This window comes from Tachypleus tridentatus, chromosome 1, assembly GCF_004210375.1.
Source record: "Tachypleus tridentatus isolate NWPU-2018 chromosome 1, ASM421037v1, whole genome shotgun sequence".
NCBI classification, from domain to species: Eukaryota; Metazoa; Arthropoda; class Merostomata; order Xiphosura; family Limulidae; genus Tachypleus; species Tachypleus tridentatus.
This window is the reverse complement of record NC_134825.1, coordinates 9,972,072-9,997,199: the sequence shown is the minus strand read 5'-3', so window position 1 is coordinate 9,997,199 and position 25,128 is coordinate 9,972,072. Positions and strand designations below refer to the sequence as shown.

The 25,128-nt window shown below is 32.5% G+C and overlaps 1 protein-coding gene across 1 annotated transcript in view; it reads left to right on the top strand.

The window, feature by feature from the left end:
• Positions 1-25,128, top strand: part of LOC143224136 (alpha-catulin-like) — a 291,322-nt gene that overhangs the window by 214,423 nt on the left and 51,771 nt on the right. Inside the window, exons 2-3 of the mRNA XM_076452608.1 lie at positions 8,274-8,460; positions 12,538-12,713. Of these exons, the coding sequence (XP_076308723.1) occupies positions 8,274-8,460; positions 12,538-12,713 (363 nt within the window). The remainder of the gene's footprint in view (positions 1-8,273; positions 8,461-12,537; positions 12,714-25,128) is intronic.

Genomic DNA, 25,128 nt, shown 5'->3' with positions numbered 1-25,128 from the left:
GAGATTACTAACAAGAGAAAGTTGCATATTGAAAGTTTGGGTTTTGCAATTCCTATTGATATCCAAACTGCTATGACTATTGTTCATCCATGGGATCGTCATCTGTGCAGTTGAAAGCATAGAAAGACATATCAACCAGTTCTCAAGGAAATGCCTAAGATTGCTTCCACTTGTCAGCGCAGTTTTTCTCTATCATAAAGAGAAGCCAAACTGAGACTTCTTCTGAAGTCAGGAGTGGGAAAAGAACAAGGTTAGTAAGATTAAGTTCTGAGAGATTTAGAAGACTCGTGTGTGTGTGTGAGAGAACATCGTCCACTGGAAAAGGAAGAAAATGGAAGTCAAATATGGTAGCCAACCAGGCATTAGAGGCAATGAAGCTGGATAATGTTACTCGAAAAGATCGTCAGAGGATGACATATCTTGGTGATCAAAAGCATCAGCGAAAAAGGTAAGATATGGTCATTAATAACACAGACATATCTTGGTGGTCAAAAGCATCAGTCAAAGAGGTAAGATGTGGTCATTAATAACACAGACATATCTTGGTGTTCAAAAGCATCAGCCAAAGAGGTAAGATGTGGTCATTAATAACACAGACATATCTTGGTGATCAAAAGCATCAGCCAAAGATGTAAGATATGGTCATTAATAACACAGACATATCTTGGTGGTCAAAAGCATCAGCCAAAGTGGTAAGATGTGGTCATTAATAAACAAACATATCTTGGTGGTCAAAAGCATCAGTCAAAAAGATAAGATGTGGTCATTAATAACACAAACATATCTTGATGGTCAAAAGCATCAGTTAAAGACGTAAGATGTGGTCATTAATAACACAGACATATCTTGGTGGTCAAAAGCATCAGCCAAAGAGGTAAGATGTGGTCATTAATAACACAAACATATCTTGATGGTCAAAAGCATCAGTTAAAGACGTAAGATGTGGTCATTAATAACACAGACATATCTTGGTGGTCAAAAGCATCAGCCAAAGAGGTAAGACGTGGTCATTAATAACACAGACATATCTTGGTGGTCAAAAGCATCAGCCAAAGAGGTAAGACGTGGTCATTAATAACACAGACATATCTTGGTGGTCAAAAGCATCAGCCAAAGAGGTAAGATGTGGTCATTAATAACACATACATATCTTGGTGGTCAAAAGCATCAGCCAAAGAGGTAAGATGTGGTCATTAATAATTTCAGACAAGCTGAAAATGCCAAGCGAGTCCAAACAGCAGTTCAAGAATGTCAGTGTACTACTTGGGAAGATGTACTACAGAGATTCCTTGCAAATGAGTTTCACCAGTTTCAAGTTGGTAACAAGTTTACGAAATTGGACCAGTCAAAAGATTCAAAGTGTAATCTGTATGAAGGTTTACAGATTACCAATCATGTACTGCATGTCTGCAAGGAAGTCTTGGAAAGTGGCATATATATCTGGTGACACAACCAAGTGCTTAAAAGGTTGGCAGAAGCAGTGGACATTATTTGGTTGAGGGCCAGTAGAAAGACTACAGTGCAACGGCCCTATTTCTTTATAGAAGGCACAAGACCAAGTTTTGAGCAAGCTTCGTATACTTTCAACAATGATAATTCTCGATGAGGCAGATGACTGGGATGGTGCAACAGACATAAAGGAAAGGAGACATTACCCTAATTTTGTTTTATCAACAATAATGGTAATATTACAACAAAGGTCATATTACAAGACCGTCGCTCTAGGATTAGGAACAATAGACATGACAAGTACATCAGTATAGGACCTATTGAAACATCTTGGGCTTGCATATCAGAGAAGATCGAAGTACTTGAAAGAACAGGCAGACAGAGAATATCGGGTTGAATATGGCCAAAGAGGACTGATAAGATGTGAAAAGGAAATTTATATTGATTAGAAATCCTCTAAATTTAATCGGAATTTATGGCGCAGTGCGAATCATCCAGCCAAAGGTTTAGCCACCAGGGATCCTGGGTTCAAATTTCAATACAAGTTAGCACAGAACATCCACCGGATGTGGGCCAACTTCTCTGGAGTATAATTAATGTGCAAGACACCTGATTAAAAGGAGGTTTTCTTCCTCTGAAGATGCCTTGCTAATACGTTCAGTACGAGTTTCTTATCCTCTGAACTCGATAACTTTCGACAAAATCAACGGATAATAATTTACTTTAACCAATTCTGATCTAGGATGGTTAAAAGGTTTCTATAAATAAAATCTAATAATTAAATTATGACTTTCTAGCTTGACATAGATGACATCATTTAAACTACTTCGTCTTCATTATGTCAAGGTTTTGAAACTACAACCACTACGATCTTAATGCAAAATTAAATAGATTAGGTTGGATCACGTGGTTGATACATAGCAAAACTGCAAGTTATAAATTAATTTAATAAAATGTCATTATTAAATTTGTCAAAACATGGTAAACCATTTAGCTATTACGATATGTGAAGTGTTAATTTTCCAATAAAGACAAACAATGGAGATTACCCAACAATTAAGATTTTTCAGTATTAGCCAATACAAAGTAGTATTGATTATATAAGAATCGTTATGAATAAGAAATTAGACTGGAATTTCATAGTGTAGGCACTGGTATTTGTGTTATATGTTGTTATTATTGTAGCTGAAATATAAAATCTAATATTATTCCTTATTTGGGGAAAGGAATAATTCCAAAACTTCAACTATACAGTTTCATGATATTCCTCATTTGTGGAGTTTCAACCACAGCATCTGTACTTACTCCTCATTTGTGGAGTTTCAACCACAGCATCTGTACTTACTCCTCATTTGTGGAGTTTCAACCATAGCATCTGTACTTACTCCTCATTTTGTGGAGTTTCAACCACAGCATCTGTACTTACCCTCATTTGTGGAGTTTCAACCACAGCATCTGTACTTACTCCTCATTTGTGGAGTTTCAACCACAGCATCTGTACTTACTCCTCATTTGTGGAGTTTCAACCACAGCATCTGTACTTACTCCTCATTTGTCGAGTTTCAACCACAACATCTGTACTTACTCCTCATCTGTACTTACTGATTCTGCACTATCTTAAACTAAACTTAAGCTTACGTTAATCATGTTAGCCCCATTTTCATACAACAGCACATACTTATTGCTTTATTAAACTTATTATTCTAAGAACATCTGAACATCTAATTAGTTTTATTATGCAACCTAAACACGTGTATTATCGAAACTACCTGCAGTTTTCAATAAACTTTGTTTGATAGGATATAACTGCATATATGCTTAGATTTATTCTTTTAACAGGAGATGTAAATTGATGTACCTGTTAGTTTATGATATTCTAACTATTGACTGCATGGTGAGTGTGGTTTTGGAAATTCACAGTCTTGTTTGGAGTTTGGTTCATTTTATTTGGAAGGTTCTAAAAAGAAAGACCTATATAGTTTAAATTTATTGAAAGTTGAAAACCCACTGAACTAACCATAAAACTTAACTACTGTTAAATTTGTTTCTGAAGGTCTTTGATTCTAACGAAACACTTTCACTTCTGTCCTTGTAAACCCATTTTCGATCAAATCTTTTGTTTATATCAACAGGAAGATAAATGTTTATCTATTTTAACTGCAAATAAAATGAGAAAATGATATGCAAACGACATGATATATATATTTTCAAAATCAGTACAGTGTATTATGAAAAGTCTGCAGGTATCCGAGTCGGTTTATTGAAAAGTTTGATGGTATCCGAGTCGGTTTATTGAAAAGTCTACTGGTATTCGAGTCGGTTTATTGCACTGTGTTCCGATTATCTAAAAGACAGTTTTGCTCTCGTTTCTTGAATATTACAGCTGATAACATGAAACAAACCGGAAGTTGCATATTACAGCTGATAACATGAAACAAACCGGACGTTGCATATTACAGCTGATAACATGAAACAAACCGGAAGTGTTCTTTCGTCGCTACTGTTTTCTTTGTCTTGTCAGACGTGGTGTAATAAGGCTTTGAGATTTGTGATTTTAGTGAAAATTAAACGGGTTCTCACTCAAAAGCTGCGTTACAAATCCTGAAAGACTTGAATTATTAAATAATTGCACTGTGTGTGACTCAGTTTGGTAATTAAAAATTAGTTCCCACAGATTTTTATACCAGATAATATACCACACAAATATCAAAACTCGTTCATAAAATGTTATTCAGAATATATTGATAGACGACAATTGTTTTCTATGGTTGGAAGAAATGTCGTGAGGTCAAAAGCAGCATCAACGTTCTTTTGTAAAGTGGTGAGATACGTTATTGTTAACAAGTCACAGCAACCTACTGAAGCAGTTGCTACAACAAGTTTTTAACTGTCATATATTCACCTGCAGTATATATCTTTTGTGTTTTAATTTAGAGAAAGTAAATATTTTGTGTTAAATTGCTTTTGAGATCACTTAAAAATAGAGTAGCGATCAGAAGAATAAAGTTCCAGGTTCATAAGAACAAAATAGGTTCCTTAAATAAGCCAACGTTTCTCTGTTAATTTATATCGCGTTAAGAATATATAACCATTAATAAATGCTTTAAATTCAATATTAAAACATAACTCTTATAAGACTTTGATTAGAATTTTCCTCTTGTTACACCATTCTATAGAACGTATTTTGTGAATACCTACAAGCTAATACTTGTTTCTTTAATATTTAAATATTAAAAATTTATAATACAGAAAGCTTTAATCTCATTTAATAACATTTGTTCAAAGTGTATATTAAAAGTTATGACCTTTTAAACAAAATTATTTCTCAGTTCTCACTGGACTGTACCTAAAACTGTAGGAAACTTTAGTGCTTAACTTTGAAAAGAACACAAGTATTAGCCATCTAACAGAAAACAACATAATCTTGAGTTGGGAGAATTGCTCAAGAAGATAAATTTGATTAAAAAAAAAACACCAGCTTTTTTTACAGCCAGCTGGAAAAAAAAATCTCTTCGTTCACATAAAGGATTCTTCCTTTTTTATGCTAGTCATTTTTTGTTATTTTTCATGCCTAGGAATAAAGCTCTTTCCCCATAAGTCACTCTGAGTTATACAGTGAGGTTGCTAGTAGGGGGTGAATTCGTCAATCTACGTGGTATTAAGAACGTAAGTTCTTCTAGGTTTGAAGAAGCTTGTAGAAAGATTTGAAGTCACCAGTTGCCGTATTTTCTCGTTAAATACGTTATTTCCAATCATATTAGTACCTCACGGCGTGTGTCACCAGACGTTAGTCCTTTGATGGCTCAGTGGTATGTAACGCTTAAAACCGAGTTTCGATACTCGTGGTGGGCACAACACAGACAGCGTCTTGTGTTGGTTTGTTCTCAATAACAAACTAATAAACTCCTGACGTTAAAGGCAGTGGAAATGGGAAGCTTTCAGTGCATCGACTCATAAAATGCTTTGGATCACATTTTCCAATCTGAAGATATTCAAAATTTGTTTAACAACTTGCGCAATAAGCCCCACAAAAGGGCTATCTAGCCATAGCCCTTCCCTAATTTATTTTGTCTGAAGAAAGCAGTCAATTTTTGGGCAATTCTCATCTTATTAATAAACGAGATTTGGCCATAACTCTTGCGTTTTCACAGCAATAGATCGTGAGCTATGAATTTTCTAGTTCAAAGTGGGAGCAAACCAATAGGTTACGTGAGGTCATTGTTAAACCACTATTATAGTGTTGTCCTGATAATAAGGCTAAGCTGAGTTCAGTTTGTCCTTGGGGCTGGTGATAAGTATACAATGTTCATCCGTTCGATGAAGTTTATTTATTGATAAAAAATAAATAAACCAATGTAAAATGTTCTTTATTAATGTTCTCAATAAAAGAACCGACTAAGCTGAAATGGTTGATTTAAATTATTACTCACTCATTCGTTAAGCCAATTTACAACAGCGAAAGTCAATACAAATCCAGTTTTGTGATGACGAACCTGTTAACCTGAAGATGATCTGAGAAGGTCGAAATTAAAGGTTCAATACCTGTACCAGCCGTCTTTAGAATACAAACCGAATTTGTTTCGACACCAGAATACAGTTTAGAGTTTGAAGGATTTATTTTCCTACATCATACAACATATTCATACGAAACTGCTAGTTTCCAATGACATCTAGAACAAACATATTCATACGAAACTGCTAGTTTACAATGGCATCTAGAACAAACATATTCATACGAAACTGCTAGTTTACAATGGCATCTAGAACAAACATATTCATACGAAACTGCTAGTTTACAATGGCATCTAGAACAAACATATTCATACGAAACTGCTAGTTTCCAATGGCATCTAGAACAAACATATTCATACGAAACTGCTAGTTTCCAATGGCATCTAGAACAAACATATTCATACGAAACTGCTAGTTTCCAATTGCATCTAGAACAAACGAACAATGAAGACACACTACTTGTTTAGTGTTGATTAAAACCCTTAGTTTACCTTATGGACGTTTGTAATTTTGTGTTTCCATACTGTAATCTATATTCTTAATCCAACACGATACGTTTCGCTTAATGCCATCTTGTAATATGTGCTAATTCTTAGATATAACGCATGAAAGATCCGAAACTGATTAATAAACATCGGTAACAGCGTTCAATACGAACAACACAACCTTTTCTTTGGGAGGGGGGGTGTATGGGGTTTAAATGGAATTATACTCTGACTGCAGACGCTGTCCCTCTCTACACAAATCTCTATCATCTAGCTTTTCAGACAGTGAATCGATCATCTGATGACACTGAGACCTTAAAGTTTACTCCGTCAGAAGTCTAGCAAAACCAAATTGAATACTTTGAGCTATGTCTGAGCGGGTTGACGTAGAACGTACCACTTACCAAAGAGCACCATCACCTAAAGTAATGGACAAACCATCAGAATGAGGTAAAGTATCTCTTTATCATCAGCTTGATACCATCAATCACAAACGACAACCAAAAAATGATACAAGATGGCAAACAGCTCAAATAAAGATTCAAAAGATCTCTATTCTTTCAGGCTTGGTAACGACATCTTTCATAAATTATGTTCCTTCTTTTTCTGTACCTATTTACTTGTTGTTTGGTAAGTTACGTAATGAAAGCGCGTGGCTCCACGGAAGTAATATTAACAAATGGACAAAATAGTAAAAAACAGTTTCCACTCAAGAGGTTCATATGTAACCTGCGATGCTGTTACATTGCAAACAGTATAACGGATAATGTTGTTTATTGTATTCATTGATATTAATCCGTCGTGTTGGAATATATTGTATTAATAAACATCCACGTGAAAGCTAACACACTGAAAGACACTGTATTAACGAACGTTCATGTTAATGCTGACATTTTGGTTGGAACTACACTAGAAAACGAATATTAACTTACTAGGAAAGATTATGTTGGAGAAGAACCTAAAATATATCAACTGAGTAGAATATAGTCTAGGCTCCGAGAATTAATCCATATATCTTGATAGTTCAACTTAATAGGATATAGTCTAGGTTCCGAGAACCAATCCATTATCTTGATAGTTTAACTTAGTACTGTATAGTCTAGACTCTGAGAACCAATCCATTATCTTGACAGTTCAACTTAGTAGGATATAGTCTAGACTCTGAAAACCAATCCATTATCTTGATAGTTCAACTTAGTAGGATATGGTCTAGACTATTAGAACCAATCCATTATCTTAATAGTTCAACATAATAGGATATAGCCTAGACTCTGAGAACCAATCCATTATCTTGATAGTTCAACTTAGTAGGATATAGTCTAGACTCTGAGAACCAATTCATTATCTTGATAGTTCAACTTAGTAGGATATGGTCTAGACTATGAGAACTAATCCATTATCTTGATCGTTCAACATAATAGGATATAGTCTAGACTCAAAGAACCAATCCATTATCTTGATAGTTCAATTTAGTAGGATATAGTCTAGACTCTGAGAACTAATCCATTATCTTGATAGTTCAATTTAGTAGGATATGGTCTAGACTCTGAGAACTAATCCATTATCTTGATAGTTCAACGTAGTAGGATATAGTCTAGACTCTGAGAACCAATCCATTATCTTGATAGTTCAACTTAGTAGGATATAGTCTAGGTTCTGAGAACCAATCCAATATCTTGATAGTTCAACTTAATAAGATATAGTCTAGGTTCTGAGAACCAGTCCATTATCTTGATAGTTCAACTTAATAAGATATAGTCTAGACTCTGAGAACTAATCCATTACTTTGACTGTTCTGTTTTTTGTTATTTCTCTTTTACTATCAAGGTTCCAAGTATAGGCAATGCCAAAGAAAAACCCAATTATGATAAGACCGGAAGAACCTTGCTGCGGATAGGACAGGCCATCAACATAGCAGTGGAGAGATTTGTGACAGTAGGAGAATACATAGCAGAAGACAACCCGGAAATCAAGGTGGATATGTTCGAAGCTTGTAAAGATGCTAGATCCACAGGTATGTTTTACTCTAACAGCTCAGTCCATGATGAAATATGAACGTTTATAATGGAAACTGGAGATTCTATTTGTTATCAATAAATAAAACTCAGCTTTTTACACCACGAAACATGACTGTTTTTAGTTAATCTAGTGTTTTGACCTAACGATTTCATCACGATTCTGACGAAACGTTAGCCTAAATAAAATGTCTTTCTTTCTGTAGTAATAGGCTTAGATTTATTTGTTAAATTTTCACTGAACCAATCATTACGTTTGTTGAGTCAAATATATCTAAATATAGAATTGAACAATATTGTTTACTAATGTAATAACTAAATATATATTTGTTTATTGTATGATATTAAAGTGGGCACTACAGCATTTTGTAATAAAGCACAAAGCTACACAATGGGCTATATGTACTCTGCCCACCACGAGTATCGAAACCCGTATCTAATGTTGTAAGTCAGCAGATATATTGCTGTGCCAGTGGATGAAGTCGTGAAATGGTATTGAAACGGTTTTTACATTAATAAATGACAATTATATTTAGCCCCTAAAGGACGTTTCTATTTCATACCAAATTAAATCAGATCTGTATATCTGGTCTGGTCCCTAATCATTGATAGAACGGCTGAATCCTAAGTTATTGTTTCGACCTGCAAAACATATTCTGTCGTCAATGTGTAAAAGTTGGAACACTAAAGTAATAGTTGTAAATATTTAAATACCGTTTAAAGAACAGTGAGTAATATTAATGTTAATGTAGGTTCCTAATGTTAAGTACTTAATGTAGGTTCCTAATGTTAAGTACTTAATGTAGGTTCCTAATGTTAAGTACTTAATGTAGGTTCCTAATGATAAGTACTTAATGTAGGTTCCTAATGTTAATTACTTAATGTAGGTTCCTGATGTTAAATACTCAATATAGATTCCTAATGTTAAGTACTTAATGTAGGTTCTTAATGTTAATTACTTAATAAAGGTTCCTAATGATAAGTACTTAATGTAGGTTCCTAATGTTAATTACTTAATGTAGGTTCCTAATGTTAATTACTTAATATAAATTCCTAATGTTAAGTACTTAATGTAGATTCCTAGTGTTAAGTTCTTAATGTAGGTTCCTAATGTTAAGTATTTAATATAGATTCCTAATGTTAAGTTCTTAATGTAGGTTCCTAATGTTAAGTACTTAATGTCGGTTCCTAATGTTAAGTACTTACTGTAGATTCCTAATGTTAAGTTCTTAATGTAGGTTCCTAATGTTAAGTACTTAATGTAGGTTCATAATGTTAAGTATTTAATATAGATTCCTAAGCCTAGCTAAATACTTGTATTTACATATTTAAATGTACCAGTTAAGACGTCACAAGGGACAGGCATGACCAGGTGGTTAAAGCACTTGACTCGTAATTCGAGAATAGCGGGTTCGAATCCCGGTCGCACTAAACATGCTCGCTCTTTCAGTCAATCCCACTATTCGTTGGTAAAAGAGTAGCCGGAGAGTTGACGGTGGGTGGTGATGACTAGCTGCCCTCTTTCTAGTCTTGCACTGCTCAATTAGGGAGTTCTAGCGCAGATAGCCCTTGTGTAACTTTGCGCGAAATTCAAAACAAACAAAACCAAAGGAAAAAACGTCACAATCCCTGGCACTCAGAACTTGTATTGAAACTGAATTGAAATGCACTAAGCAACGTTCAGTTTTATATGAATCGGTTTGGCCTGAAGTTTAACATTCCGGGCTGTGAATTTCAAGATTCAAGATACGAATATACGAAATACTTCCATATATTTCTTGCTTTTCAGATGTGGACTCGTTATGAATCGGTCTCACTATTCTATTGAAACTAGTCACTTAAGTGGAGAGTTCTACTGAATAGTTGTTACCCTTTCTTTGGTTATAAACTACGGCCGGCTGTGCCTTATACTAGAGGTCTCTCACCTGTCACTATTTTGTTGAAACTAGTCACTTAAGTGGAGAGTTCTACTGAATAGTTGTTACCCTTTCTTTGGTTATAAACTAGGGACGGCTGTGCCTTATACTAGAGGTCTCTCACCTGTCACTATTTTGTTGAAACTAGTCACTTAAATGAAGAGTTCTACTGAATAGTTGTTACCCTTTCTTTGGTTATAAATTAGAGACGGCTGTGCCTTATACTAGAGGCCTCTCACCTCTCACTATTATGTTGAAATTAGTCACTTAAGTGGAGAGTTCTACTGAATAGTTGTTACCCTTTCTTTGGTTATAAACTAGGGACGGCTGTGCCTTATACTAGAGGTCTCTCACCTGTCGCATCAATGTTTCAAATATCAAATTGTAGAGGTTTGATTTGTGAAAAAAAATACTACATGTCGGTTATCACGCAGACATTAAACTCAAAATGTTGGTTAATTGTGATAAACAACAACGTTTCTTATCACCGTTCCGTTTGTTTTGAATTTCACGCAAAGTTAAACGAGGGCTATCTCGACCAGCCATCCTATATTTAACATTGACTGGAGCATGTATGAGTGTTTTCAAATAGTGTGTGTGTGTTTCGTTATAGCTAAACCAAATAGTGTTATCTGGTGAGTCAATTGAGTTTTCCTATATCCAAAGCCACATTGGGCTATCTGGTGAGTCAATCGAGTTTTCCTATACCAAAGCCACATTGGGCTATCTGGTGAGTCAATCGAGTTCCTATACAAAAGCCATATTGGGCTATCTGGTTGTCAATCGAGTTTTCCTATACCAAAGCCACATTGGGCTATCTGGTGAGTCAATCGAGTTTTTATATACCAAAGCCACATTAGGCTATCTGGTGAGTCAATCGAGTTTTCCTATACCAAAGCCACATTGGGCTATCTGGTGAGTCAATCGAGTTTTCCTATACCAAAGCCACATTGGGCTATCTGGTGAGTCAATCGAGTTTTCCTATACCAAAGCCACATGAGGCTATCTGGTGAGTCAATCGAGTTTTCCTATACCAAAGCCACATTGGGCTATCTGGTGAGTCAATCGAGTTTTCCTATACCAAAGCCACATTGGGCTATCTGGTGAGTCAATCGAGTTTTCCTATACCAAAGCCACATTAGGGTATCTGGTGAGTCAATCGAGTTTTTCTATACCAAAGCCACATTGGGCTATCTGGTGAGTCAATCGAGTTTTCCTATACCAAAGCTACATTGGGCTATCTAGTTGTCAATCGAGTTTTCCTATACCAAAGCCACATTGGGCTATCTGGTGAGTCAATCAAATTTTCCTATACCAAAGCCACATTGGGCTATCTACTGTGTTCACGGATGGGAATCTAACTCATCATTTGGGCGTTGTAAATTCAAAGATGTTTGACAGAGGGGCAGACCAGAGGAAAGGCAGTTAGGTGTCATCACCACCTATCGCCAAATCTTGGGATATTTTTTTAACAACCAAATAGTTGGATTGACCCTCACATTATAACAGGCACACGGCTGAAATGTTTGTTTGTTTGTTTTGAATTTCGCGCAAAACTATGCGAGGGTTATCTGCGCTAGCAGTCCCTAATTTAGCAGTGTATGACTGGAGAGAAGGCAGCCAGTCATCACCACCCACCACCAACTCTTGGGCTGCTCTTTTACCAACGAATAGTGGGACTGACCGTCTCTATATAACTTCCCATGGTTGAAAGGAAGAGCATGTTTTATGTGACGGGATTCGAACCCGCGACCCTCGGATTACGAATCGAGCGCCATAACCACCTGATCATGACTTATAACCAAGACTAAGCTAATGCTAACCGCTCGTTTTGAACATATCCTATGATTTATTAAAGGAGGATATAGCAGGTTATACTTCAATAAATAACTAAAACTTGCATGAAGTAACACAAATATGTCACATTGTGTTTCTTTGTGTTTAACTTCAAACAAACAATGAACATTTCAACAGTATTCACAAACATTTTTGTTAGTTCGTTTAAAGGCCTGGTCGAAGCGCATGCGTGGTATAAATATTTTCAGTTGTTCTAAACTGTTTTAAATTTCGAAAGGAACCCGTGCTTCTTAAACACTGACTCTCCTCGAAAACAATGAGAAGTGACGTATTTTGATATTTTTCTTCTTTTAATATCCACAGTGTTATTGATAGAAGAACTTTGTGAGGCCCAACGAGGAGAACCATCCAATACACGTCACTTTGTGGAGAAGACCCGGTTAGCACGGGCAGCTCGTGGATTACTCACGTCAATTACCAGGGTGTTGATTCTGGCTGATACAGTTGTTGTCAAGCAACTACTCAGAACCAAAGATAGGGTTAGTTACATTTACCCATTCTCGTGATATATTTTAGATTGTAGATATTCTTGAATGATAAGTTTGTTTTGTCTTAAGAAAGTAAAATATTTCTGTAGAGAAATTACTAAAAAATAAGTAGTTATGAATTGAAAATTGGTTGGAAAACCACACACAGTTAGCCACACTTCTTAACATGTTTTACAAACATACCGTAGTTGCTTTCCTAACAATGGAAGACCACACACAGTTAGCCACACTTGTTAGCATGTTTTACAAACGCACCGTAGTTGCTTTCCTAACGTTGGAAAACCACACACAGTTAGCCACACTTGTTAACATGTTTTACAAACGTAACGTAGTTGCTTTCCTAACGTATAAGTAAATTTCTTAGAATGTTTCGTCTTACAAGTTTCCTGTGGTTGGCTTTCGAACATATCAGTCAATCTCATAAAATGTTTAGCTTTACAAATTTAATATAGTTGGTTCCTTATCACAAAATTACAAATTTTAACGTGTTTTGTTTTACAAACAGACTGTATTTTGTTTCCAACGTAGTAGTTGAATTTCTTAGAGTTTTGTTTTACAAACCAACTGTATTTTGTTTCCAACGTAGTAGTTGAATTTCTTAGAATTTTGTTTTACAAACCAACCGTATTTTGTTTCTAACGTAGTAGTTGAATTTCTTAGAGTTTTGTTTTACAAATCAACTGTATTTTGTTTCCAACGTAGTAGTTGAATTTCTTAGAGTTTTGTTTTACAAATCAACCGTATTTTGTTTCCAACGTAGTAGTTGAATTTCTTAGAGTTTTGTTTTACAAATCAACCGTATTTTGTTTCCAACGTAGTAGTTGAATTTCTTAGAGTTTTGTTTTACAAATCAACCGTATTTTGTTTCCAACGTAGTAGTTGAATTTCTTAGAGTTTTGTTTTACAAATCAACCGTATTTTGTTTCCAACGTAGTAGTTGAATTTCTTAGAGTTTTGTTTTACAAATCAACCGTATTTTGTTTCCAACGTAGTAGTTGAATTTCTTAGAGTTTTGTTTTACAAATCAACCGTATTTTGTTTCCAACGTAGTAGTTGAATTTCTTAGAGTTTTGTTTTACAAATCAACCGTATTTTGTTTCCAACGTAGTAGTTGAATTTCTTAGAGTTTTGTTTTACAAATCAACCGTATTTTGTTTCCAACGTAGTAGTTGAATTTCTTAGAGTTTTGTTTTACAAATCAACCGTATTTTGTTTCCAACGTAGTAGTTGAATTTCTTAGAGTTTTGTTTTACAAATCAACTTTATTTTGTTTCCAAAGTAGTAGTTGAATTTCTTAGAGTTTTGTTTTACAAATCAACCGTATTTTGTTTCCAACGTAGTAGTTGAATTTCTTAGAGTTTTGTTTTACAAATCAACCGTATTTTGTTTCCAACGTAGTAGTTGAATTTCTTAGAGTTTTGTTTTACAAATCAACCGTATTTTGTTTCCAACGTAGTAGTTGAATTTCTTAGAGTTTTGTTTTACAAATCAACTGTATTTTGTTTCCAACGTAGTAGTTGAATTTCTTAGAGTTTTGTTTTACAAATCAACCGTATTTTGTTTCCAACGTAGTAGTTGAATTTCTTAGAGTTTTGTTTTACAAATCAACCGTATTTTGTTTCCAACGTAGTAGTTGAATTTCTTAGAGTTTTGTTTTACAAATCAACCGTATTTTGTTTCCAACGTAGTAGTTGAATTTCTTAGAGTTTTGTTTTACAAATCAACCGTATTTTGTTTCCAACGTAGTAGTTGAATTTCTTAGAGTTTTGTTTTACAAATCAACCGTATTTTGTTTCCAACGTAGTAGTTGAATTTCTTAGAGTTTTGTTTTACAAATCAACCGTATTTTGTTTCCAACGTAGTAGTTGAATTTCTTAGAGTTTTGTTTTACAAATCAACCGTATTTTGTTTCCAACGTAGTAGTTGAATTTCTTAGAGTTTTGTTTTACAAATCAACCGTATTTTGTTTCCAACGTAGTAGTTGAATTTCTTAGAGTTTTGTTTTACAAATCAACCGTATTTTGTTTCCAACGTAGTAGTTGAATTTCTTAGAGTTTTGTTTTACAAATCAACCGTATTTTGTTTCCAACGTAGTAGTTGAATTTCTTAGAGTTTTGTTTTACAAATCAACCGTATTTTGTTTCCAACGTAGTAGTTGAATTTCTTAGAGTTTTGTTTTACAAATCAACCGTATTTTGTTTCCAACGTAGTAGTTGAATTTCTTAGAGTTTTGTTTTACAAATCAACCGTATTTTGTTTCCAACGTAGTAGTTGAATTTCTTAGAGTTTTGTTTTACAAATCAACCGTATTTTGTTTCCAACGTAGTAGTTGAATTTCTTAGAGTTTTGTTTTACAAATCAACCGTATTTTGTTTCCAACGTAGTAGTTGAATTTCTTAGAGTTTTGTTTTACAAATCAACCGTATTTTGTTTCCAACGTAGTAGTTGAATTTCTTAGAGTTTTGTTTTACAAATCAACCGTATTTTGTTTCCAACGTAGTAGTTGAATTTCTTAGAGTTTTGTTTTACAAATCAACCGTATTTTGTTTCCAACGTAGTAGTTGAATTTCTTAGAGTTTTGTTTTACAAATCAACCGTATTTTGTTTCCAACGTAGTAGTTGAATTTCTTAGAGTTTTGTTTTACAAACCAACTGTATTTTGTTTCCAACGTAGTAGTTGAATTTCTTAGAGTTTTGTTTTACAAATCAACCGTATTTTGTTTCCAACGTAGTAGTTGAATTTCTTAGAGTTTTGTTTTACAAATCAACCGTATTTTGTTTCCAACGTAGTAGTTGAATTTCTTAGAGTTTTGTTTTACAAATCAACTGTATTTTGTTTCCAACGTAGTAGTTGAATTTCTTAGAGTTTTGTTTTACAAATCAACCGTATTTTGTTTCCAACGTAGTAGTTGAATTTCTTAGAGTTTTGTTTTACAAATCAACCGTATTTTGTTTCCAACGTAGTAGTTGAATTTCTTAGAGTTTTGTTTTACAAATCAACCGTATTTTGTTTCCAACGTAGTAGTTGAATTTCTTAGAGTTTTGTTTTACAAATCAACCGTATTTTGTTTCCAACGTAGTAGTTGAATTTCTTAGAGTTTTGTTTTACAAATCAACCGTATTTTGTTTCCAACGTAGTAGTTGAATTTCTTAGAGTTTTGTTTTACAAATCAACCGTATTTTGTTTCCAACGTAGTAGTTGAATTTCTTAGAGTTTTGTTTTACAAATCAACCGTATTTTGTTTCCAACGTAGTAGTTGAATTTCTTAGAGTTTTGTTTTACAAATCAACCGTATTTTGTTTCCAACGTAGTAGTTGAATTTCTTAGAGTTTTGTTTTACAAATCAACCGTATTTTGTTTCCAACGTAGTAGTTGAATTTCTTAGAGTTTTGTTTTACAAATCAACCGTATTTTGTTTCCAACGTAGTAGTTGAATTTCTTAGAGTTTTGTTTTACAAATCAACCGTATTTTGTTTCCAACGTAGTAGTTGAATTTCTTAGAGTTTTGTTTTACAAATCAACCGTATTTTGTTTCCAACGTAGTAGTTGAATTTCTTAGAGTTTTGTTTTACAAATCAACCGTATTTTGTTTCCAACGTAGTAGTTGAATTTCTTAGAGTTTTGTTTTACAAATCAACCGTATTTTGTTTCCAACGTAGTAGTTGAATTTCTTAGAGTTTTGTTTTACAAATCAACCGTATTTTGTTTCCAACGTAGTAGTTGAATTTCTTAGAGTTTTGTTTTACAAATCAACCGTATTTTGTTTCCAACGTAGTAGTTGAATTTCTTAGAGTTTTGTTTTACAAATCAACCGTATTTTGTTTCCAACGTAGTAGTTGAATTTCTTAGAGTTTTGTTTTACAAATCAACCGTATTTTGTTTCCAACGTAGTAGTTGAATTTCTTAGAGTTTTGTTTTACAAATCAAACGTAGTAGTTATTTTGTTTCAAATCAACGTATTTTGTTTAGTAGTTGAATTTCTTAGAGTTTTGTTTTACAAATCAACTGTATTTTGTTTCCAACGTAGTAGTTGAATTTCTTAGAGTTTTGTTTTACAAATCAACTGTATTTTGTTTCCAACGTAGTAGTTGAATTTCTTAGAGTTTTGTTTTACAAATCAACCGTATTTTGTTTCCAACGTAGTAGTTGAATTTCTTAGAGTTTTGTTTTACAAATCAACCGTATTTTGTTTCCAACGTAGTAGTTGAATTTCTTAGAGTTTTGTTTTACAAATCAACCGTATTTTGTTTCCAACGTAGTAGTTGAATTTCTTAGAGTTTTGTTTTACAAATCAACCGTATTTTGTTTCCAACGTAGTAGTTGAATTTCTTAGAGTTTTGTTTTACAAATCAACTGTATTTTGTTTCCAACGTAGTAGTTGAATTTCTTAGAGTTTTGTTTTACAAATCAACCGTATTTTGTTTCCAACGTAGTAGTTGAATTTCTTAGAGTTTTGTTTTACAAATCAACCGTATTTTGTTTCCAACGTAGTAGTTGAATTTCTTAGAGTTTTGTTTTACAAATCAACCGTATTTTGTTTCCAACGTAGTAGTTGAATTTCTTAGAGTTTTGTTTTACAAATCAACCGTATTTTGTTTCCAACGTAGTAGTTGAATTTCTTAGAGTTTTGTTTTACAAATCAACCGTATTTTGTTTCCAACGTAGTAGTTGAATTTCTTAGAGTTTTGTTTTACAAATCAACCGTATTTTGTTTCCAACGTAGTAGTTGAATTTCTTAGAGTTTTGTTTTACAAATCAACCGTATTTTGTTTCCAACGTAGTAGTTGAATTTCTTAGAGTTTTGTTTTACAAATCAACCGTATTTTGTTTCCAACGTAGTAGTTGAATTTCTTAGAGTTTTGTTTTACAAATCAACCGTATTTTGTTTCCAACGTAGTAGTTGAATTTCTTAGAGTTTTGTTTTACAAATCAACCGTATTTTGTTTCCAACGTAGTAGTTGAATTTCTTAGAGTTTTGTTTTACAAATCAACCGTATTTTGTTTCCAACGTAGTAGTTGAATTTCTTAGAGTTTTGTTTTACAAATCAACCGTATTTTGTTTCCAACGTAGTAGTTGAATTTCTTAGAGTTTTGTTTTACAAATCAACCGTATTTTGTTTCCAACGTAGTAGTTGAATTTCTTAGAGTTTTGTTTTACAAATCAACCGTATTTTGTTTCCAACGTAGTAGTTGAATTTCTTAGAGTTTTGTTTTACAAATCAACCGTATTTTGTTTCCAACGTAGTAGTTGAATTTCTTAGAGTTTTGTTTTACAAATCAACCGTATTTTGTTTCCAACGTAGTAGTTGAATTTCTTAGAGTTTTGTTTTACAAATCAACCGTATTTTGTTTCCAACGTAGTAGTTGAATTTCTTAGAGTTTTGTTTTACAAATCAACCGTATTTTGTTTCCAACGTAGTAGTTGAATTTCTTAGAGTTTTGTTTTACAAATCAACCGTATTTTGTTTCCAACGTAGTAGTTGAATTTCTTAGAGTTTTGTTTTACAAATCAACCGTATTTTGTTTCCAACGTAGTAGTTGAATTTCTTAGAGTTTTGTTTTACAAATCAACCGTATTTTGTTTCCAACGTAGTAGTTGAATTTCTTAGAGTTTTGTTTTACAAATCAACCGTATTTTGTTTCCAACGTAGTAGTTGAATTTCTTAGAGTTTTGTTTTACAAATCAACCGTATTTTGTTTCCAACGTAGTAGTTGAATTTCTTAGAGTTTTGTTTTACAAATCAACCGTATTTTGTTTCCAACGTAGTAGTTGAATTTCTTAGAGTTTTGTTTTACAAATCAACCGTATTTTGTTTCCAACGTAGTAGTTGAATTTCTTAGAGTTTTGTTTTACAAATCAACCGTATTTTGTTTCCAACGTAGTAGTTGAATTTCTTAGAGTTTTGTTTTACAAATCAACCGTATTTTGTTTCCAACGTAGTAGTTGAATTTCTTAGAGTTTTGTTTTACAAATCAACTGTATTTTGTTTCCAACGTAGTAGTTGAATTTCTTAGAGTTTTGTTTTACAAATCAACCGTATTTTGTTTCCAACGTAGTAGTTGAATTTCTTAGAGTTTTGTTTTACAAATCAACCGTATTTTGTTTCCAACGTAGTAGTTGAATTTCTTAGAGTTTTGTTTTACAAATCAACCGTATTTTGTTTCCAACGTAGTAGTTGAATTTCTTAGAGTTTTGTTTTACAAATCAACCGTATTTTGTTTCCAACGTAGTAGTTGAATTTCTTAGAGTTTTGTTTTACAAATCAACCGTATTTTGTTTCCAACGTAGTAGTTGAATTTCTTAGAGTTTTGTTTTACAAATCAACCGTATTTTGTTTCCAACGTAGTAGTTGAATTTCTTAGAGTTTTGTTTTACAAATCAACCGTATTTTGTTTCCAACGTAGTAGTTGAATTTCTTAGAGTTTTGTTTTACAAATCAACCGTATTTTGTTTCCAACGTAGTAGTTGAATTTCTTAGAGTTTTGTTTTACAAATCAACCGTATTTTGTTTCCAACGTAGTAGTTGAATTTCTTAGAGTTTTGTTTTACAAATCAACCGTATTTTGTTTCCAACGTAGTAGTTGAATTTCTTAGAGTTTTGTTTTACAAATCAACCGTATTTTGTTTCCAACGTAGTAGTTGAATTTCTTAGAGTTTTGTTTTACAAATCAACCGTATTTTGTTTCCAACGTAGTAGTTGAATTTCTTAGAGTTTTGTTTTACAAATCAACCGTATTTTGTTTCCAACGTAGTAGTTGAATTTCTTAGAGTTTTGTTTTACAAATCAACCGTATTTTGTTTCCAACGTAGTAGTTGAATTTCTTAGAGTTTTGTTTTACAAATCAACCGTATTTTGTTTCCAACGTAGTAGTTGAATTTCTTAGAGTTTTGTTTTACAAATCAACCGTATTTTGTTTCCAACGTAGTAGTTGAATTTCTTAGAGTTTTGTTTTACAAATCAACCGTATTTTGTTTCCAACGTAGTAGTTGAATTTCTTAGAGTTTTGTTTTACAAATCAACCGTATTTTGTTTCCAACGTAGTAGTTGAATTTCTTAGAGTTTTGTTTTACAAATCAACCGTATTTTGTTTCCAACGTAGTAGTTGAATTTCTTAGAGTTTTGTTTTACAAATCAACCGTATTTTGTTTCCAACGTAGTAGTTGAATTTCTTAGAGTTTTGTTTTACAAATCAACCGTATTTTGTTTCCAACGTAGTAGTTGAATTTCTTAGAGTTTTGTTTTACAAATCAACCGTATTTTGTTTCCAACGTAGTAGTTGAATTTCTTAGAGTTTTGTTTTACAAATCAACCGTATTTTGTTTCCAACGTAGTAGTTGAATTTCTTAGAGTTTTGTTTTACAAATCAACCGTATTTTGTTTCCAACGTAGTAGTTGAATTTCTTAGAGTTTTGTTTTACAAATCAACCGTATTTTGTTTCCAACGTAGTAGTTGAATTTCTTAGAGTTTTGTTTTACAAATCAACCGTATTTTGTTTCCAACGTAGTAGTTGAATTTCTTAGAGTTTTGTTTTACAAATCAACCGTATTTTGTTTCCAACGTAGTAGTTGAATTTCTTAGAGTTTTGTTTTACAAATCAACCGTATTTTGTTTCCAACGTAGTAGTTGAATTTCTTAGAGTTTTGTTTTACAAATCAACCGTATTTTGTTTCCAACGTAGTAGTTGAATTTCTTAGAGTTTTGTTTTACAAATCAACCGTATTTTGTTTCCAACGTAGTAGTTGAATTTCTTAGAGTTTTGTTTTACAAATCAACCGTATTTTGTTTCCAACGTAGTAGTTGAATTTCTTAGAGTTTTGTTTTACAAATCAACCGTATTTTGTTTCCAACGTAGTAGTTGAATTTCTTAGAGTTTTGTTTTACAAATCAACCGTATTTTGTTTCCAACGTAGTAGTTGAATTTCTTAGAGTTTTGTTTTACAAATCAACCGTATTTTGTTTCCAACGTAGTAGTTGAATTTCTTAGAGTTTTGTTTTACAAATCAACCGTATTTTGTTTCCAACGTAGTAGTTGAATTTCTTAGAGTTTTGTTTTACAAATCAACCGTATTTTGTTTCCAACGTAGTAGTTGAATTTCTTAGAGTTTTGTTTTACAAATCAACCGTATTTTGTTTCCAACGTAGTAGTTGAATTTCTTAGAGTTTTGTTTTACAAATCAACCGTATTTTGTTTCCAACGTAGTAGTTGAATTTCTTAGAGTTTTGTTTTACAAATCAACCGTATTTTGTTTCCAACGTAGTAGTTGAATTTCTTAGAGTTTTGTTTTACAAATCAACCGTATTTTGTTTCCAACGTAGTAGTTGAATTTCTTAGAGTTTTGTTTTACAAATCAACCGTATTTTGTTTCCAACGTAGTAGTTGAATTTCTTAGAGTTTTGTTTTACAAATCAACCGTATTTTGTTTCCAACGTAGTAGTTGAATTTCTTAGAGTTTTGTTTTACAAATCAACCGTATTTTGTTTCCAACGTAGTAGTTGAATTTCTTAGAGTTTTGTTTTACAAATCAACCGTATTTTGTTTCCAACGTAGTAGTTGAATTTCTTAGAGTTTTGTTTTACAAATCAACCGTATTTTGTTTCCAACGTAGTAGTTGAATTTCTTAGAGTTTTGTTTTACAAATCAACCGTATTTTGTTTCCAACGTAGTAGTTGAATTTCTTAGAGTTTTGTTTTACAAATCAACCGTATTTTGTTTCCAACGTAGTAGTTGAATTTCTTAGAGTTTTGTTTTACAAATCAACTGTATTTTGTTTCCAACGTAGTAGTTGAATTTCTTAGAGTTTTGTTTTACAAATCAACCGTATTTTGTTTCCAACGTAGTAGTTGAATTTCTTAGAGTTTTGTTTTACAAATCAACCGTATTTTGTTTCCAACGTAGTAGTTGAATTTCTTAGAGTTTTGTTTTACAAATCAACCGTATTTTGTTTCCAACGTAGTAGTTGAATTTCTTAGAGTTTTGTTTTACAAATCAACCGTATTTTGTTTCCAACGTAGTAGTTGAATTTCTTAGAGTTTTGTTTTACAAATCAACTGTATTTTGTTTCCAACGTAGTAGTTGAATTTCTTAGAGTTTTGTTTTACAAATCAACCGTATTTTGTTTCCAACGTAGTAGTTGAATTTCTTAGAGTTTTGTTTTACAAATCAACCGTATTTTGTTTCCAACGTAGTAGTTGAATTTCTTAGAGTTTTGTTTTACAAATCAACCGTATTTTGTTTCCAACGTAGTAGTTGAATTTCTTAGAGTTTTGTTTTACAAATCAACCGTATTTTGTTTCCAACGTAGTAGTTGAATTTCTTAGAGTTTTGTTTTACAAATCAACCGTATTTTGTTTCCAACGTAGTAGTTGAATTTCTTAGAGTTTTGTTTTACAAATCAACCGTATTTTGTTTCCAACGTAGTAGTTGAATTTCTTAGAGTTTTGTTTTACAAATCAACCGTATTTTGTTTCCAACGTAGTAGTTGAATTTCTTAGAGTTTTGTTTTACAAATCAACCGTATTTTGTTTCCAACGTAGTAGTTGAATTTCTTAGAGTTTTGTTTTACAAATCAACCGTATTTTGTTTCCAACGTAGTAGTTGAATTTCTTAGAGTTTTGTTTTACAAATCAACCGTATTTTGTTTCCAACGTAGTAGTTGAATTTCTTAGAGTTTTGTTTTACAAATCAACCGTATTTTGTTTCCAACGTAGTAGTTGAATTTCTTAGAGTTTTGTTTTACAAATCAACCGTATTTTGTTTCCAACGTAGTAGTTGAATTTCTTAGAGTTTTGTTTTACAAATCAACCGTATTTTGTTTCCAACGTAGTAGTTGAATTTCTTAGAGTTTTGTTTTACAAATCAACCGTATTTTGTTTCCAACGTAGTAGTTGAATTTCTTAGAGTTTTGTTTTACAAATCAACCGTATTTTGTTTCCAACGTAGTAGTTGAATTTCTTAGAGTTTTGTTTTACAAATCAACCGTATTTTGTTTCCAACGTAGTAGTTGAATTTCTTAGAGTTTTGTTTTACAAATCAACCGTATTTTGTTTCCAACGTAGTAGTTGAATTTCTTAGAGTTTTGTTTTACAAATCAACCGTATTTTGTTTCCAACGTAGTAGTTGAATTTCTTAGAGTTTTGTTTTACAAATCAACCGTATTTTGTTTCCAACGTAGTAGTTGAATTTCTTAGAGTTTTGTTTTACAAATCAACCGTATTTTGTTTCCAACGTAGTAGTTGAATTTCTTAGAGTTTTGTTTTACAAATCAACCGTATTTTGTTTCCAACGTAGTAGTTGAATTTCTTAGAGTTTTGTTTTACAAATCAACCGTATTTTGTTTCCAACGTAGTAGTTGAATTTCTTAGAGTTTTGTTTTACAAATCAACCGTATTTTGTTTCCAACGTAGTAGTTGAATTTCTTAGAGTTTTGTTTTACAAATCAACCGTATTTTGTTTCCAACGTAGTAGTTGAATTTCTTAGAGTTTTGTTTTACAAATCAACCGTATTTTGTTTCCAACGTAGTAGTTGAATTTCTTAGAGTTTTGTTTTACAAATCAACCGTATTTTGTTTCCAACGTAGTAGTTGAATTTCTTAGAGTTTTGTTTTACAAATCAACCGTATTTTGTTTCCAACGTAGTAGTTGAATTTCTTAGAGTTTTGTTTTACAAATCAACCGTATTTTGTTTCCAACGTAGTAGTTGAATTTCTTAGAGTTTTGTTTTACAAATCAACCGTATTTTGTTTCCAACGTAGTAGTTGAATTTCTTAGAGTTTTGTTTTACAAATCAACCGTATTTTGTTTCCAACGTAGTAGTTGAATTTCTTAGAGTTTTGTTTTACAAATCAACCGTATTTTGTTTCCAACGTAGTAGTTGAATTTCTTAGAGTTTTGTTTTACAAATCAACCGTATTTTGTTTCCAACGTAGTAGTTGAATTTCTTAGAGTTTTGTTTTACAAATCAACCGTATTTTGTTTCCAACGTAGTAGTTGAATTTCTTAGAGTTTTGTTTTACAAATCAACCGTATTTTGTTTCCAACGTAGTAGTTGAATTTCTTAGAGTTTTGTTTTACAAATCAACCGTATTTTGTTTCCAACGTAGTAGTTGAATTTCTTAGAGTTTTGTTTTACAAATCAACCGTATTTTGTTTCCAACGTAGTAGTTGAATTTCTTAGAGTTTTGTTTTACAAATCAACCGTATTTTGTTTCCAACGTAGTAGTTGAATTTCTTAGAGTTTTGTTTTACAAATCAACCGTATTTTGTTTCCAACGTAGTAGTTGAATTTCTTAGAGTTTTGTTTTACAAATCAACCGTATTTTGTTTCCAACGTAGTAGTTGAATTTCTTAGAGTTTTGTTTTACAAATCAACCGTATTTTGTTTCCAACGTAGTAGTTGAATTTCTTAGAGTTTTGTTTTACAAATCAACCGTATTTTGTTTCCAACGTAGTAGTTGAATTTCTTAGAGTTTTGTTTTACAAATCAACCGTATTTTGTTTCCAACGTAGTAGTTGAATTTCTTAGAGTTTTGTTTTACAAATCAACCGTATTTTGTTTCCAACGTAGTAGTTGAATTTCTTAGAGTTTTGTTTTACAAATCAACCGTATTTTGTTTCCAACGTAGTAGTTGAATTTCTTAGAGTTTTGTTTTACAAATCAACCGTATTTTGTTTCCAACGTAGTAGTTGAATTTCTTAGAGTTTTGTTTTACAAATCAACCGTATTTTGTTTCCAACGTAGTAGTTGAATTTCTTAGAGTTTTGTTTTACAAATCAACCGTATTTTGTTTCCAACGTAGTAGTTGAATTTCTTAGAGTTTTGTTTTACAAATCAACCGTATTTTGTTTCCAACGTAGTAGTTGAATTTCTTAGAGTTTTGTTTTACAAATCAACCGTATTTTGTTTCCAACGTAGTAGTTGAATTTCTTAGAGTTTTGTTTTACAAATCAACCGTATTTTGTTTCCAACGTAGTAGTTGAATTTCTTAGAGTTTTGTTTTACAAATCAACCGTATTTTGTTTCCAACGTAGTAGTTGAATTTCTTAGAGTTTTGTTTTACAAATCAACCGTATTTTGTTTCCAACGTAGTAGTTGAATTTCTTAGAGTTTTGTTTTACAAATCAACCGTATTTTGTTTCCAACGTAGTAGTTGAATTTCTTAGAGTTTTGTTTTACAAATCAACCGTATTTTGTTTCCAACGTAGTAGTTGAATTTCTTAGAGTTTTGTTTTACAAATCAACCGTATTTTGTTTCCAACGTAGTAGTTGAATTTCTTAGAGTTTTGTTTTACAAATCAACCGTATTTTGTTTCCAACGTAGTAGTTGAATTTCTTAGAGTTTTGTTTTACAAATCAACCGTATTTTGTTTCCAACGTAGTAGTTGAATTTCTTAGAGTTTTGTTT